This window comes from Salvelinus namaycush, chromosome 19, assembly GCF_016432855.1.
Source record: "Salvelinus namaycush isolate Seneca chromosome 19, SaNama_1.0, whole genome shotgun sequence".
In the NCBI taxonomy this organism is placed as follows: Eukaryota; Metazoa; Chordata; class Actinopteri; order Salmoniformes; family Salmonidae; genus Salvelinus; species Salvelinus namaycush.
Genome location: NC_052325.1, coordinates 39,305,269 through 39,322,997, shown reverse-complemented (window position 1 = coordinate 39,322,997; position 17,729 = coordinate 39,305,269). Strand labels below are relative to the sequence as shown.

Sequence of the window (17,729 nt, the reverse complement as noted above, 5' to 3'; positions counted from 1 at the left end):
AACTGCCTTGTTCAGGGGCAGAATGACAGATTTGTACCTTGTCAGCTCGGGGATTCGATCTTGCGACCTTTAGAGCGTTACTAGTCCAACGCTCTAACCACTAGGCTACGCTGCCGCCAATTCTGGTAAGTATCCCAAAATTCCTAGATTTGACAGAAATCCTAGTTGGACGTTTCCCGGAATCAGGAGAAGACTAGTAGGCAATCCAGAAAACCAGGGAATTTTAGGAAAGTTACCAGAATTTTGTAACCCTAGTCACACATTTTCAGTTAGGGCTATTTTTGTTTTGAGAATTTATTTCAGATTTTCTGCTTTTCTTTTCCTATTTATGGGTTGCACCTTCATCACTCGGTTACGTCATGCCATTGTTATGAGCATTCTTACAACACCTGCGCCATTAAGGCGACTGGTGCCCACACATAATGGGGACTAATGACTGTTTCGTTAAAATTACACTATAGTGGCCTCGATATACGATGACATTGCTAAAGTAGGCAAATAATTAGTAGGAAACAACTTTGACATGATTATGATGTGGCCAAATTTACTTTAGAGAGATGGCAATGTTGCCATTAGCTATCAAAGTTTGTCAAAAATAGCTAGCAATGGTAATGTCAACTAGCTAGAATTCGGTGCTGTCCCCTCAATCTTAGCTAGCTAACTAAAGTTATACTGCATCTAAAGTCAATCTGGCGACATCACAATGATAACAAAAGTTTTGTCACGTTCCTGACCTGTTTTCTGTTATTTTTGTATGTGTTTAGTTGGTCAGGGCGTGAGTTGGGGTGGGCATTCTATGTTTTGTGTTTCTATGTTTAGGTCGTTTGTATTAGCCTTATATGGTTCTTAATCAGGGACAGGTGTTTGACGTTTCCTCTGATTGAGAACCATATAAAGGTAGGCTGTTCACACTGTTTGTTTGTGGGTGATTGTCTTCCGTGTCTGTGTATGTTGCACCATACGGGACTGTTTCGGTTTGTTCGTTCGTTCGTTTGTTGTAGTCTGTACCTGTTCGTGCGTTCTTCGTGTTTTATGTAAGTTCTCATAGTTCAGGTCTGTCTACATTTGTTATTTTGTAGTTTGTTGAAGTGTTTTCGGTTTTCGTATTTACTTTAATAAACTTCAGTATGTCAAACTATCACACTGCGCTTTGGTCCAATCCCTACTCCTCCTCTTCTTCCGAAGAGGAGGAGGACAACCGTTACAAGTTTTCCTACTAATTATTTGCCTACTTTTGAAATGTCATCGTGTTTCCAAGCCACAGTAATGCAATTTAGACAGCGCCCACTGACAATGCATTGAGTAGAATTCTCAGTTGGGCATCAGTCTTAAAACAAATATACAAAACAATATTGTGACGAAACGTGCAATCCATGAATACTCTTCGTTTGAATTGAGGAGTTGAGATATTAATACAGTAGAATGCTGTATTAAGACTTCAGTCGTAAAATGCTCCACTAAAAATGGCATATTCTATCCTGTGTCCATCTAGATAGACCTCCATTTCATGAAGAAGATTCCACCGGGAGCGGAAGCGTCCAATGTGTTGGTGGGTGAGGCGGAGTTCCTAGACAAGCCTGTGGTGGCGTTTGTACGTCTCTCACCTGCAGTCATGCTCAACGGGCTGGCTGAGGTCCCCATCGTTACCAGGTTAGTAACACTATGACCCCCAATTAGTGTTGCAGTATTCCCAACTCTCCCAAAATTCCCAGGATTTCTTGAAATCTCAGATGGAATATTCCTGGAATCAGGAGAAATTAAGCAGGACATCTGGGAATCTTCCAACCTGGATTTCTGGAAGCCTGGGATTTTTTTTTTTTAATTACAGGAATTTCACAACCCTACCTTCTATAAGTCTGTAACTATGGTCTCCTGTCTATGACTAACACTATGCCCTCCTTAGTCCTTTTTGGGCTGACCCTCAACTGTCTCTACACCGCTCTGTTTTTTTAGGTTCTTGTTCATTCTACTAGGGCCTCTTGGGAAAGGGCCACAGTACCATGAGATTGGCCGATCCATCGCAACACTAATGACAGACGAGGTAAGACAGCCTCTCCGATAATGAACATAGCTGTTGGGCATGACTGAATTAACATGTCAATTCATGACTGAATTTATTCTTGTTCTTCGTTCCAAGGTTTTCCATGATGTTGCCTACAAAGCGAAGGACCGCAATGATCTGATTGCTGGAATCGATGAGTTCCTGGACCAAGTTACTGTCCTGCCACCAGGGGAGTGGGATCCTTCTATACGAATAGAGCCACCAAAAAATGTGCCGTCTCAGGTGAGTTTAGCCTTTTCTTTAACAAGTCTGTCATCAGCAGACATACAAATCACAGCATTGTCTTTCATTCAAAAAAATGAAAGAAATAACAGATAAGTGTTCTTTGAATAACAGGAGAAGAGGAAGATTGCAGCACAGACCGGCACAGACCTAGGTGACGAAGAGGAGCACGAGGGACATGGTGGTCCGGAGCTGCAGCGTACAGGACGGTAGGTGAGGTGGGGCAGCCTGGTGCTCAGAGAGTGTGAGTGTATGTGGTCGTGGTTGTGTATTAAGAAATAACAATAGATTAAAAGTAACCAGGTTTTTCACCTATTTTTTTGAAAAACATCTACGGAACCTTGGACAGAGGCCAGGATGCCATTGCATGCAGTTCATTTTAGGTGTGAACGAAAGTCATGCAATGGTTGCCATACGCTCTCAGAATAATGGTACGATTAGGGTACAATAGAGTATATGTGCAGACAATTTAGTATAATGGTACATTTGTGTACACAACATTTTGAATAGAAAGGTATAATTATTGGAGGTGTGGCTTAGTGGGGGAGTGGCTTTCAGTTAGTTATTTTTGCCACCCGTGAGGGGAAAATTTGTCTATAGTCTGTTAATTCAAGTTTGAGCATGGCCTATAAGGGTACAATTATGTACCTATAACTAATAGTACAATTGATGTACCTTATAGTGTACAACTATAGTGACAAGCGTTTGTACCAATTTTAAGTACAATGTGCAACCTTTTCTTCTCAGAGTGTAGTATTGATGGGTTCCCAAATGCCTGGTCTATATTCTTCCGCATGAGCTCATGCGAAGTCATCCTCATTACTCTCTCTACAGTATTTCATGCTCATTAAGTAGTGTGAGGAGTACATCAAGTTAAAAAAAATATTTAAAAAAAGGCTCCAACTGCAAAATCCACACTTCACCACGAGACAGCAGATTACCTATGCGGTTGGATATGGATTTGAAATGCAGGCAGTTGTTAGGAGGTTAGTTTCAATGTGAGCGTCACAAGAGATTAAATGAATGACCATTATATAAAATTAAATAATTTTTATCTGTGCTGGTATTAGATATACAGTAGGTGTTCTGTGTCTTAGTTGATAGAGCATGGAGCTTGCAAAGCCAGGATTGTGGGTTCGACTCCTGCTGGAGCCACCTAAACTTGTATGCACACAATAATATTAGTCATTTTGGATAAAAGTGTCTGCTAAATGGCTTATATTATTATCATGTTTACAGATTATTTGGTGGTCTCTTGTTGGACATCAAACGCAAGGCGCCCCACTACCTGTCTGACTACACAGACGCTGTCAGCCTGCAGTGCTTGGCCTCCTTCCTCTTCCTCTACTGTGCTTGCATGTCACCTGTCATCACGTTCGGCGGTTTACTGGGAGAGGCAACAGAAGGTCGCATAGTAAGACACCATGGTTTCATCCCAAATAGCTCCCTATTCCTTACATAGTGCACTACTTTTGTGACCTGGTCAAAGTAATGCACTATATAGGGAATAGCATTCCATTTAGGATACAACCCATCCTGATCAAATACACAGTAATAGAATAATAAACTGCTTAGACATTTATTGAGAGATTTTTCTTGCTCATAAATATTATCTACACTGTAAAACCAATTCTGGCTGCTCAAACATTTTGAGGAAACCAATTACCTAAAAAAAATTAAGTTAAGAAGATTAAATAGCTGAAGTGAGCAGTACTACCTCCATATAAGTAACACAAATGCAGTTTTTTTGTTGTTGTAAGGTACACTTAAATTTAACGCCCCCACATAGGCACGCCTCCAATCATTTCCCAGTGTGCCTTGCCTTTTCGATTGAATTGTAGAGTTGCCATCGATGACTGTATTTGTTAGTGACAGAGACATGGTTGTTGAATTTGTTTATTTTCAGTCCTGTGGCCTAAACCAAGTGAGTTCCTAGGTGAATATTATCATTGAACCATTACATATCGTGAGGCCTTATACAGTGGCCTGAAACTCATAGTTAGGCCGCATCAGTCCTGCAAGTAGGGTTGCAAAATTCCACAAGCTTTCCCAAATATTTTTTCAGGTATCTTCCAACCAGGATTTCTGGAAAACCCTGGGACATTTCCCAGAATTTTGCAACTCTAACGGTAAATCACATTCTGTTGGCTTGCAAAGTGATGTGTAATTCCTATTGGAACCTAGCCAGCGTTAGGCTATCCAACAGTTTACATTCATAATGACTGCCAGGGTTAAGAACAGTGGTAGGAAACTACCTTAAGCCATTTAAACTGGAACAACCATTTCAGTAACGGATGCAAAAATTCAATGACTGGATAAGTTTATAAAAAATATTTGTGTAGGTACATGCAAAAATGCAGATGTTAAAAACAATTGCATAAAATCAACCTGCAAAAGAGCATGCTGGGATTTAAAAAAAATGTAGTTGGTGTGACTTCTCATGTAGATTTGAGTCAGTACCACATTAACATTTTAAGTAATAATGACTTCATTGAGTTTGAGTACAACTTACTAGAAGTATTTGAGTTAAAAATGCCTTGGGGTTTACAGTGTATGTTTCTTTGTGTCCCGCAGAGTGCAATTGAATCACTGTTTGGCGCCTCAATGACAGGAATAGCTTATTCCCTCTTTGCTGGCCAGCCACTCACCATATTGGGCAGCACAGGGCCTGTGCTGGTGTTTGAGAAGATATTGTACAAATTCTGCAAGTAAGTTTGTTGACAACAGTATAGTTGTATTGTTATATATAGTTATAATTATATATACAGTAGTATAACGCTATGGGCCCACATGATTAATAATCTCTATGTATTGTCTATAGCACTCAGGCCATTTCTGTACTCGCATCTCTGTGTTGTGGAAAATTCGATCCAAAGATTAAGGCAGAGATATAATATAATATAATGATATAATAGAACATTCTTTAATACAAGGAGCTGGAGGGGAGATCCACCTCTGATTTCACAGGGAATAACTCAAATAATAAATGGTTAATTGTCCCTTATATAGTGGGAGGTGATAATACAATCATATTGTTACACAACAGTTCTTTCAATACAAGCAACAGTTCTGGAACACAATGGCCTTGTGTTAGGGTGCAGACATACCAGGAGTCTGTGAAAGGCATAACATCACAGTCCAACACAGAACATATCCCTTGAGAAGTTACAACAGCTCACCCCAAATTCTGCCACCACATCTGATCACGTGTGATTTGATTGCATGATGATCATCCGTCCCTATAACAATAGTTAAGGTCACATACTGATGTAGGATGACCGGATGTCATATACAGTACTGCCATAGTACATTGATCATTTGTTTTAATCTTCTATACTGCTTTAAGTAATATTAAAATACCATTGTGATAATGACAACCTCAGATCCCATATCCTACAGATAGATCAGATAGGAGGTAAACACCTCACAGATGTTGTCATATAATATACGAAATGTTAGCGCTGCAGTGTCAGTGATTTTTCTTCCGGTGCTGTGTATGCACTGTACTGTGAAGGATCTATGTATTTTTTAATTGAGCTTCCCTTTTCCTGAATAAATAAAGATTACATTTAAAAATATAAAATAAAAGGGATGTTTTGCACTCTGTCCTCAGGGAGTATGGATTATCCTACCTCTCACTGAGAACCTGTATAGGGCTGTGGACAGCATTCCTCTGTCTGCTCCTGGTAGCCACAGATGCCAGCTCCCTGGTCTGTTACATCACACGATTCACAGAGGAGGCCTTCGCCTCGCTCATCTGCATCATCTTCATCTACGAGGCCTTGGAGAAGCTCATCCACCTGGGCGAACACTACCCCATCAACATGAACAACAACCTGGACAAACTCACACGATACTCGTAAGTGTGCACTCACTCCATTGAATCAAATCAAATCAACATTTATTGATCGCGTACACAGATTTGCAGGTGTTATAGCAGGTGCAGCGAAATGCTTGTGGTACTAACTCCAACAGTGCAATAGAATGTCTCGCAAGTACAATTTAAAAAAACACAAATAAAAACATCTAAAAATGAAATAAAAAATTGACAGAACGGGTCCAATTAATAATCCTGAGAAGATACTGTATATTGGAGTGAGCATGTGTCAGAACCAGAATATAAATAGGTGGTGTGTATAGACAGTATATCATTTGGATATAAATTGGTATGTACAGTAGTAGGTATATTAGGATGGGCTATGTCAAGAATACAGTATAAATACAGTGAGTAAACAACAGTATATAAACAGAATATTAGGTGACCAGCGTTCAATGACTCTATATACAGTACACGGCACATTAGTCTCAAACTGCAGGGCAGATTCCCAGGTGGCTAGGGATGGCCTGAAGATAGAAGCTGTTTTTCAGTCTCTCTTTGATGCACCTGTACCGTCTCTTTCTGCTAGAAGGTAGAGTGAACAGATCGTCTCGGGTCGCTGAGGTCCTTGATCATCTTCTTGGCCTCTTAAAGTGCATCTTAATCCAGAACTAGGCATAATCTGTGTCAAGCAAACCGTCCCTTAGAGTTCAGAATGACAGCAAAATCTTAACTTGTGTTTGAAAGAAGTCCAGCATAGCATTTGAGATGATCGTGATCGGTAAGGGATTTGATGGTGAAGTGTTCTGTTGTTTCCATAGGTGTTCATGTGTTGAACCTCCGGATCCCAGTAATGCCACCCTACGGTACTGGGAGCAGAACAACATCACTGCTTCGGAGATCTATTGGGAGGCACTTGAGGTCAAGGTAGTGTATGAGAGGGTGTGGCATAATTTGTTGATAGGATCAGGCAAAATTAGGAAGATGATGCATACTGTAAATAGAACCCATGGTTAGTCCCGTGGTTTTTCCAGGTTTTGTCACATGTTGAGGATAAATGTTTTACCCTACACACAAAAGGAAATGTTGTATTGTATTTTTTGATTAAGCAGCACACCCCCAGCATGATGGTAGAGACCAAAAAAGCGCACATTTAGGTTGTTCCACACAAAGTGGCAGGCTCTCCCAGATGGAGCTGGCCCAGTGCAGGAGATTAAGGACATGTGGGCTGGATTACTCTGGATTACCCCATGACAAATCATAAAAACACATTTTTAGTATTAATTTAACTTTTTGTGGACAAGGATGCTCTTATCCCAGCAGGACCCTGGGGTCAATTCCATTTAAATGCAGGATGCTCCAATTCCAATTTCCTTAAATGCTCTGAGAATTCTTTCAAATTGTAATTTCAGTTAATTCAAATCAAATCAAATTGTATTGGTCACATACACATATTTAGCAGATGTTATTGCGGATGTAGCGAAATGCTTGTGTTCCTAGCTCCAACAGTGCTTCCTGGTGCACAACTGAGCAAGAGGACAAGTACATTAGGGTGTCTAGTTTGAGAAACAGACGCCTCACAAGTCCTCTACGGCAGCTTCATTAAATAGTACCTGCAAAACACCAGTCTCAATGTCAACAGTGAAGAGGCGACTCCGAAGATGCCTGGATGCTGGCCTTCTAGGCAGAGTTCCTCTGTCCAGTGTCTGTTCTTTTGCCTATCTTAATCTTTTATTTTTATTGACCAGTCCGAAATATGGCTTTTTCTTTGTAACTGCCTAGAAGGCCAGCATCCCGGTGTCGCCTCTTCACTGTTGACGTTGAGACTGGTGTTAATTTGCGGGTGCTATTTAATGATGCTGCCAGTTGAGCCATCTGTTTCTCAAACTAGACTCTCTAATGTACTTGTCCTCTTGCTCAGTTGTGCACCAGGGCCTCCCACTCCTCTTTCTATTCTGGTTAGAGCCAGGTTGTGCTGTTCTGTGAAGGGGTAGTACACAGCGTTGTACGAGATCTTCAGTTTCTTGGCAATTTCTCGCATGGAATAGCCTTCATTTCTCAGAACAAGAATAAACTGATGAGTTTCAGAAGAAAGTTATTTTGAGCCATTTTGAGCCTGTAATCTAACCCACAAATGCTGATGCTCCAGATACTCTAAAGTCTAAAGGCCAGTTTTATTGCTTCTTTAATCAGAACAACAGTTTTCAGCTGTGCTAACATAATTGCAAAAGGGTTTTCTAATCATCAATTAGCCTTTTAAAATGATAAACTTGGATTAGCTAACACAACGTGCCATTGGAACGCAGGAGTGATGGTTGCTGATAATGGGCCTCTGTACGCCTATGTAGATATTCCATAAAGAATCTGCCGTTTCCAGCTACAATAGTAATTTACAACATTAACAATGTTTACACTGTATTTCTGATCAATTTCATGTTATTTTAATGGACTTTTTAAAAACTTTCTTTCAAAAACAAGGACATTTCTTAGTGACCGCAAACTTTTGAATGGTAGTGTAAATATTAGGATGAGTAATGTCGGAGTGGCATTGACTAAAATACAGTAGAATAGAATACAGTATATACATATAAGATGAGTAAAGCAGTATGTAAACATTATTAAAGGGACTAGTGTTCCATTATTAAAGTGGCCAGTTATTCCATGTCTATGTACAGTTGAAGTCGGAAGTTTACATACTCCTTAGCCAAATACATTTAAACTCAGTTTTTCACAATTCCTGTCATTTAATATTAGTAAATATTCCCTGTTTTAGGTCAGTTGGGATCACCACTTTATTTTAAGAATGTGAAATGTCAGAATAATAGTAGAGAGAATGATTTATTTCAGCTTTTATTTCTTTCATCACATTCCCAGTGGGTCAGAAGTTTACATACACTCAATTAGTATTTGGTAGCATTGCCTTTAAATGGTTTAACTTGGGTCAAACGTTTCGGGTAGCCTTCCACAAGCTTCCCACAATAAATTGGGTGAATTTTGGCACATTCCTCCTGACAGAGCTGGTGTAACTGAGTCAGGTTTGTAGGTCTCATTGCTCACACACGCTTTTTCAGTTCTGCCCACAAATTGTTTATAGGATTGAGGTCAGGGCTTTGTGATGGCCACTCCAATAGCTTGACTTTGTTGTCCTTAAGCCATTTTGCCACAACTTTGGAAGTATGCTTGGGGTTATTGTTCATTTGGAAGACCCATTTGCGACAAAGCTTTAACTTCCTGACTGATGTCTTGAGATGTGGCTTTAATATATCCACATAATTTTACTTCCTCATGATGCCATCTATTTTGTGAAGTGCACCAGTCCCTCCTGCAGCAAAGCACCCCCACAACATGATGCTGCCACCCCCGTGCTTCACGGTTGGGATGGTGTTCTTCGGCTTGCAAGTCTCCCCCTTTTTCCTCCAATCATAACAATGGTCTTTATGGCCAAAGAGTTCTATTTTTGTTTCATCAGACCAGAGGACATTTCTCCAAAAAGTACAATCTTTGTCCCCATGTGCAGTTGCAAACCGTGGTCTGGCTTTTTTATGGCGGTTTTGAAGCAGTGGCTTCTTCCTTGCTGAGCGGCCTTTCAGGTTATGTCGATATAGGACTCGTTTTACTGTGGATATAGATACTTTTGTACCTGTTTCCTCCAGCATCTTCAGAAGGTCCTTTGCTGTTATTCTGGGATTGATTTACACATTTTGTAGCAAAGTACGTTCATCTCTAGGACACAGAACGCATCTCCTTCCTGAGCGGTTTGACGGCTGCGTGGTCCCATGGTGTTTATACTTGCATACTATTGTTTGTACAGATGAATGTGGTACCTTCAGGCATTTGGAAATTGCTCCCAAGGATGAACCAAACATGTGGAGGTCTACATTTATTTTTCTTTGGTATTGGCTGATTTCTTTTGATTTTCCCATGATGTCAAGCAAAGAGGCACTGAGTTTGAAGGAAGGCCTTAAAATACATCCACAGGTACACCTCCAATTGACTCAAATGATGTCAATTAGCCTATCAGAAGCTTCTAAAGCTATGACATAATTTTCTGGAATTTTCCAAGCTGTTTAAAGGCACAGTCAACTTAATGTATGTAAACTTCTGACCCACTGGAATTGTGATACAGTGAATTATAAGTGAAATAATCTGTCTGTAAACAATTGTTGGAAAAATTACTTGTGTCATGCACAAAGTAGATGTCCTAACCGACTTGCCAAAACTATAGATTGTTTATAAGAAATTTGTTGAGTGGTTGAAAAATGAGTTTTAATGACTCTAACCTAAGTGTATGTAAACTTCCGATTTCAACTGTATATAGGGCAGCAGCCTCTATGGTGCAGGGTTGAGTAGCCGGGTGGTAGCCGGCTAGTGATGGCTATTTACCAGTCTGATGGCCTTGAGATAGAAGCTGTTTTTCACTCTCTCGGTCCCATCTTTGATGCACCTGTACTGACCTCGCCTTCTGGATAATAGCGGGGTGAACAGGCCGTGGTTCGGGTGGTTGGTGTCCTTGATGATCTTTTTGGCCTTCCTGTGACATCTGGTGCTGTAGATGTCCCGGAGGGCAGGAAGTGTGCCCCCGGTGATGTGTTGAATATGTCCATAAACACTCCAGCCAGCTGGTTTGGCCACGGAGAACGAGAGCCCACAGTCCTTGGGAGCAATCTGCGTCGGTGACGCTGTGTTATCCTCAAAGTGGGCAAAGAAGGTGGTTAGCTTGTCTGGGAGCAAGACGTTGGTGTCCGCGACTTTGCTGGTTTTCCCTTTGTAATCAGTGATTGTCTGTAGACCCTGCCACATACGTCTCGTGTCTGAGCCATTGAATTGCGACTCCAGTTTGTCTCTGTACTGATGTTTTGCCTGTTTGATTGCCTATCGGAGGGAATAACTACACTGTTTGTATTCAACCATATTCCCAGTCACCTTGCCATGATTAAATGCGATGGTTCACGCTTTCAGTTTTTTTGCGGGAATGCTGCCATCTATCCACGGTTTCTGGTTTGGGTAGATTTTAATAGTCACATTTGGAACAACATCCCCTATACACTCAGTCACCTTGTCCGTGTAAATTGACTGATTTGAAATGGATTTGACGCCAACCCTGTAACACAGGATGTTTTGAATGACCACATGTTGTTGCAGGACTGCATAAAGAGGCGAGGGGAGTTTGTGGGCACCGCCTGTGGCCCTCATGGACCCTACATTCCAGATGTTCTCTTCTGGTCTGTCGTTCTCTTCTTCTCCACTGTCTTGATGTCGGCTTTCCTCAAAGAGTTCAAGTTCAGCCGTTACTTCCCCACCAAGGTAAGGCAGCAGACCCAGTTCCTACTGTAATCCCACTCATTTGTATCTGTTATGTGTTTGTAGACTGCAGACAGGGTTTCTGTCATGCTCCTGAGTTTTATGGTGCAGTGGAGCACTCTAGTGGTCATATGTGAGTACTGTCGGAGTTTCTAATGGAGAAGTGTCCGCCTCCACCACTTTCTTTGGATTCTATTATGGTTTATGGCAGTACTTTTTCTCCCGTTGTCTGAGCACAGAACCCCGCTTTTTTCTTCAAGCAAAATGTGTGGCCCATGTGAGAATTGAATCAACAACCAAGGTGCTCTGTGTTTGATTTACCTGTGAAATCTGTGATTGACATAGTAGTTTGATATTAAACAATAATATAGATGTTTCCTGTGATAAGACCAGACAGTTGACATGCACCCCTCTCTTGCACAGTTGAGAGCTGTCATCAGTGACTTTGCTGTGTTCATCACCATCTTTACCATGGTCCTGGTGGACTATGTCTTAGGGGTCCCATCTCCAAAACTAAAAGTCCCCAGTGTGTTTAAGGTGAGGTAGATAACAAGATATTACAATGTGATTCTAAATTTTTACTCAAGATACTCTACACTATGGACAATCGCCATGCTATGTAGATGCAATATTTACCAATAACCTAAATTCTTGCAGCCGACCAGAGATGACCGTGGTTGGTTGATCAGCCCGTTAGGCGGCAACCCTTGGTGGACCACCTTAGTAACAGTGATCCCTGCTCTGCTCTGCACTATCCTCATCTTCATGGACCAACAGATCACCGCTGTCATCATCAACAGGAAGGAGCACAAACTAAAGGTACTTTAGACCAGTGTTTCCCAAAGTCGGTCCTTGCCCTAGCACCACACAGCTGATTCAAATAACCAAACTCATTATCAAGCTTTGATTATTTGAATCAGCTGTGTAGCGCTAGGCCAAAAACCAAAAGGTGCACCCCAGGACCGAGTTTGGGAAACCCTGCAGTAGGCTACTAGAATGGGGAGGCTCCGATCATCTGGGAGGCTTTGTACACCATAGCCTGACTGTTACTTGTTTAGAAGGCTTTGGTTTGGTGCATGTGTAGTTTATTATGAAATGTTGTAAAGTGTTTGGTACTGGTTGTTGATATGGATTAAGTTTATCTTTGCAGAGTGGTCAACATTTTGACAGTGGAGCACTTCTGTCAACATCATTTCTTGAAACATTGTATTTTAAAATGTTGCCGTTCCTAAATATTGAGTAGTGCATTCTCAGTTGTGCTGTATTGTCTATCAATTCCCACAGAAAGGCTGTGGGTACCATCTGGATCTGTTCGTGGTGGGCATCATGCTGGGAGTGTGCTCCATCATGGGGCTGCCCTGGTTCGTGGCTGCCACCGTGCTCTCCATCTCCCACGTCAACAGTCTGAAGCTGGAGTCGGAGTGCTCGGCCCCCGGGGAACAGCCCAAATTCCTGGGCATCCGGGAGCAGCGCTTCACCGGCCTCATGATCTTCCTGCTCATGGGCTGCTCCGTCTTCATGACCTCTGTGCTCAAGGTCAGATAGCTTCTCTGAGCTCATATTGTGTTGGCCCTAGTCTCCGGACTGTCCAAAGGCTTTTCCTATCACAGTGCATTCGGAAAATATTCAGACCCCTTCACGTTTCCACATTTTATGTTACAGACTTATTCTAAAATTGATTAAATCGTTTTCCCCCCTCATCAATCTATGGATGGGGAGCGTCGCTGCACAGCTATTTTCAGGTCTCTCCAGAGATTAGGTTCAAGTCCGGGCTCTGGCTGGGCCACTCAAAGGACATTCAGAAACTTGTCCTGAAGCCACTCCTGCGTTGTCTTGGCTGTGTGCTTAGGGTCGTTGTCCTGTTGGAAGGTGAACCTTCGCCCCAGTCTGAGGTCCTGAGCACTCTTGAGCAGGTTTTCATCAAGGATCTCTCTGTACTTTGCTCCGTTCAGCTTTCCCTCGATCCTGACTAGTTTCCCAGTCCCTGCCTCTGAAAAACATACCCACAGCATGATGCTGACACCACCATGCTTCACCGTAGGGATGGTGCCAGGTTTCCTCCGGACGTGACCCTTGGCATTCATGCCAAAGACTTAAATCTTGGTTTCATCAGACCAGAGAATCTTGTTTCTCATGGTCTGAGAGTCCTTTTGGCAAACTCCAAGCGGGCTGTCATGTGCCTTTTACTGAGGAGTGGCTTCCGTCTGGCCATTCTACCATAAAGGCCTGATTGGTGGAGTGCTGCAGAGATGGTTGTCCTTCTGGAAGGTTCTCCCATCTTCACAGAGGAACTCTGGAGCTCTGTCAGAGTGACCAAGGCCCTTCTGTCACCTCCCTGACCAAGGCCCTTCTCCCCCAATTGCTCAGTTTGACCGGGCGCGAGCCCTAGGAAGAGTCTTGGTGGTTCCACTATTTTCTTGGGGACCTTCAATGCTGCAGAAATTTGTTGATACCTTTCCCCAGATTTGTGTCTCGACACCATCCTGTCTCAGAGCTCTACAGACAATTCCTTTGACCTCATGGCTTGGTTTTTGCTTTGACATACACTGTCAACTGTGGGACCTTATATAGACAGGTGTGTGCTTTTCCAAATCATGTCCAATCAATTTACCACAGGTGGACTCCAATTAAGTTGTGGAAACATCTCAAGGATGATCAATGGAAACAGGATGCACCTGAGCTCAATTTCGAGTCTCATAGCAAAGGGTCTGAATACTTATGTAAATAAGGTATTTCTGTTTTTTATTTTTAATAATTTGCAAACATTTCTAAAAACCTCTTTTCACTTTGTCGTTATAGGGTATTGTGTGTAGATTGACGAGAAAAACAACATTTATTAATTTTTGAATAAGGCTATAACGTATTAAAATGTGGAAAAAGTCAGTGGGTCTGAATACTTTCCGAATGCAATATAAGTGTCTCTGTCTTGCTCAAGTTGTATTTATTTTGCACCCAGAGTATTAGTCTGCAGTCCCTCAAAGTGAACAGATAATTTATACCATTATGTTTTATATGGTTCAATCCCACGTTTTTGACTGTTTCCTGTCTTTACTGATGCTGAATCATAATATGATTGCTCTCATCCCTTCAGTATATTCCCATGCCTGTCTTGTATGGAGTATTCCTGTACATGGGAGCATCTTCGCTCAGAGGAATACAGGTAAGATGTCACTAAGCACACTCAGATACAGTTAATATACAATTAATATACACTCTCAGTCAAAATAGGCTTGTAAGGCTAAGTTCTAACACACTTGGCTAACATCTAAAGCTAAGTTCAAAAAGACCATCTGAGAAAATGCAGACTTATCACAACACAGTTGGACTGAATTTAATTCTCCTGAGGTTGTCATATAAGCCTTTGTTCTATTGCTCATCAGTTCTTTGACCGTCTGAAGCTGTTTGGCATGCCAGCCAAGCACCAGCCAGACTTCATCTACCTGAGATACGTTCCCCTGAGGAAGGTCCACCTCTTCACCATCATCCAGCTCAGCTGCCTGGTCATGCTCTGGGTCATCAAGACCTCCAATTATGCCATCGTCTTCCCCATGATGGTTCGCAAATGCCTTTCTCCTAGCTTTCTCCCTGGGTCATAGGTTACATGTAGATGTATTTGGCCACATTGTAGTTTAACACAATTAGCACCACTATGAGATGTACAGTATAGCCATTGACTTAAGTTATACATTAGAATCCGTTCTGTCCAGTGGGTGTAACGTTACTTGTACATCAAGCTGCATAGATGCACACCAGAAACAGGAGATAGGCTCCTGCCCTATGGGCCGGTCTTGCTGGGACAAGGTTTATTTACGTAGATCATTTTGTCTGAGTATCACTCGGTCACATCATGCCATTGTTTTGAACGTTCTCAAGCCCCCCTCTATCGGCGGCACCATAGTGGTGCCCTAAAGTGGTGAAAAACTCAGCCATTCTGGACGGAGGATAACTACTGTTTCGTCGAAATTACACTATACTGCATGGAAATGTGATGACATTGATAAAGTAGTGAAATATTTTGTAGGAAACAACTTTGCCAGCATTATCATGTTGTCAAATTAACTTTAGACAGATGGCAATGTTGTCATTAGCTAGCAAAAATAGCTAGCAATGATAACGTTAGCTAGCTAAAACCCGGTGCCCCCCCCAATTTTAGCTAGCTAGCTAATGTTATACTGCATCTAAAGTAAATTTGGTGACATCAAAATGATGACAAAAGGTTTTCCTACTAATAATTTGCCCCGTTTGAATGTCATTGTATTTCCAAGCCACCGTAATGCACTTTTGATTAAATGTTCATCAACGCTCCTTGATGCATTGAGTAGAATGCTCAGTCAGCCATCCGTCCAAAACGAACGTTCAAAACTACATTTTGACAAAACATACAATCCGTGAATAGTAAGTTAAGTAGTAAGTGTGTTTGTGTTCCTTGCAGGTGTTGGCTCTGGTGTTCATTAGGAAGCTGATGGATTGCTTCTTCACCAAGAGAGAGATGAGCTGGCTGGATGATCTCATGCCAGAGAGTAAGAAGAAGAAATTGAAGGATGCTGAAGAAGAGGTATGAAAATAGCATCTACATAACAAAGCGAGAGCTTGTTATAAGGTTCTATCTGCAAAAAGATGATTCTGAGAATTGGCTTTAAAGTTCCAAACCCTCATTGGTTTGAATGGTGCCAGCGATTTTTATATTGTATTCTTTTGAACGTAACAACATGAATTTTGTTATTTAGAGTATCAAATCAAAGCAAATGTATTTATAAAGCCTGTTTTACATCAGCCAATGTCACAAAGTGCTATACAGAAACCCAGCCTAAAACCCCAAACAGCAAGCAATGCAGATGTAGAAGCACGGTGGCTAGGAAAAGCTCCCTAGAAAGGCAGGAGGGCTCAGGTCCTCCTCCCTAGGGCTCAGGTCCTCAAGAGGAAAGCGAGAGAGAGAGAGAAAGAGAAAGAGCATACTTAAATTCACACAGGACACCGGATAAGACAGGAGAAATACTCCAGATATAACAGACTGACCCTAGCCCCCCGACACAAACTATTGCAGTATAATTACTGGAGGCTGAGACAGGAGGGGTCGGGAGACACTGTGGCCCTGTCCGACTATACCCCCGGACAGGGCCAACCAGGCAGGATATAACCCCACCCACTTTGCCAAAGCACAGCCCCCACACCACTAGAGGGATATCTTCAACCACCAACTTACTACCCTGAGACAAGGCCGAGTATAGCCCACGAAGATCTTTTCACGGCACGAACCTATATATAGGTCGAGAACATTGAACAGAACAAGGCTATGTCAATAACTCAAAATAATGTTTATTTTTATTATAGATATGTAACTTTTATGGTAATGATTTATCACTGCATGTGTTTTAACCAATTAATTATATACAGTACTATCACTATAGTTTAACAACTTCCTGTTGATTATCATATTCTTCAGGAGGAGGAGCAAAGCATGTTGGGAGAGGAAGAGGGAGTAGTGCAATTACCATTAGAAGGATATCAAAAGTAAGTCAGGCCATTATGATAACATTATATCTCCCTTTTTATACTGTAAAAAGACTTCAAGCTTCATTGGTATTAAATAGTTGACTGTTTGTTGTGTATTATTATGCATGATTATTTATTGTTTTTTAGGAGTGAATCCGTACTCAACATCACAGATGAAATGTCCAAAGGCTCTTTTGGAAACACGTGGAATGTCAACTCCAACAACTCAAAATGGTATTGCATTGCCTCAAACATGTATACCCAAAATCAGCACATTGGAGTTGATACATTTTTCCATTTAAAATGTACCTTTGTTTTTCTTCTGTCAGTTTGTATAAAAATGTGTCTTAATTTAAGATATGTGCATGTAACTCAAACTTTCTTGCACATTTCCCCATGGCATCAATCCTTGTGAAAATATGGACTTTGTTGAGAATATCTCAAGTTAGGATTCCTCCTATACTGAATAGATATTGTGTTATAACCATTATATTGGAAACTGATGACAATGTACCATTGAATTCATAAAATGCCTCATATTGACCAAGTTCCATGCTCATATAGAGAATTTTCAGAATATTGATATGTCATTGCTATTGTATATGAACGAAATTACAGATTCACCATTCGGTTGAAACTAGATGCTACTTAGAAAGGAGTTGTCTCTCCATTTTTAGAACTGATGAGTTTCTTGACTGTATTTTCCCATTCCATCTCTGTCATAAACTCCCTTATGTCCTCTTAGATGCTGAACCCCTCAAAGGTAAGAGTCTGATTCCCCGTGCCCGTTTGATCATCCTTACTCCATTTGGTGACCATCACTTTTTGGGAAAA

The 17,729-nt window shown here is 41.4% G+C and overlaps 1 protein-coding gene across 2 annotated transcripts in view; it reads left to right on the top strand.

Moving 5' to 3' along the window:
- Positions 1-17,729, top strand: part of LOC120064409 (sodium-driven chloride bicarbonate exchanger-like) — a 40,835-nt gene that overhangs the window by 20,615 nt on the left and 2,491 nt on the right. Inside the window, exons 8-25 of one of the 2 annotated variants that reach the window (XM_039014974.1) lie at positions 1,493-1,650; positions 1,954-2,041; positions 2,138-2,284; positions 2,399-2,493; positions 3,524-3,698; positions 4,859-4,992; positions 5,898-6,143; positions 6,923-7,028; positions 11,244-11,405; positions 11,826-11,939; positions 12,060-12,221; positions 12,687-12,938; positions 14,494-14,562; positions 14,783-14,956; positions 15,835-15,957; positions 16,846-16,913; positions 17,043-17,129; positions 17,641-17,658. In XM_039014974.1, coding sequence (XP_038870902.1) covers positions 1,493-1,650; positions 1,954-2,041; positions 2,138-2,284; positions 2,399-2,493; positions 3,524-3,698; positions 4,859-4,992; positions 5,898-6,143; positions 6,923-7,028; positions 11,244-11,405; positions 11,826-11,939; positions 12,060-12,221; positions 12,687-12,938; positions 14,494-14,562; positions 14,783-14,956; positions 15,835-15,957; positions 16,846-16,913; positions 17,043-17,129; position 17,641 — 2,361 coding nt within the window. In that variant the 3' untranslated portion in view covers positions 17,642-17,658. The remainder of the gene's footprint in view (positions 1-1,492; positions 1,651-1,953; positions 2,042-2,137; positions 2,285-2,398; positions 2,494-3,523; positions 3,699-4,858; positions 4,993-5,897; positions 6,144-6,922; positions 7,029-11,243; positions 11,406-11,825; positions 11,940-12,059; positions 12,222-12,686; positions 12,939-14,493; positions 14,563-14,782; positions 14,957-15,834; positions 15,958-16,845; positions 16,914-17,042; positions 17,130-17,640; positions 17,659-17,729) is intronic. The other variant, XM_039014973.1, reaches the window with a different exon arrangement.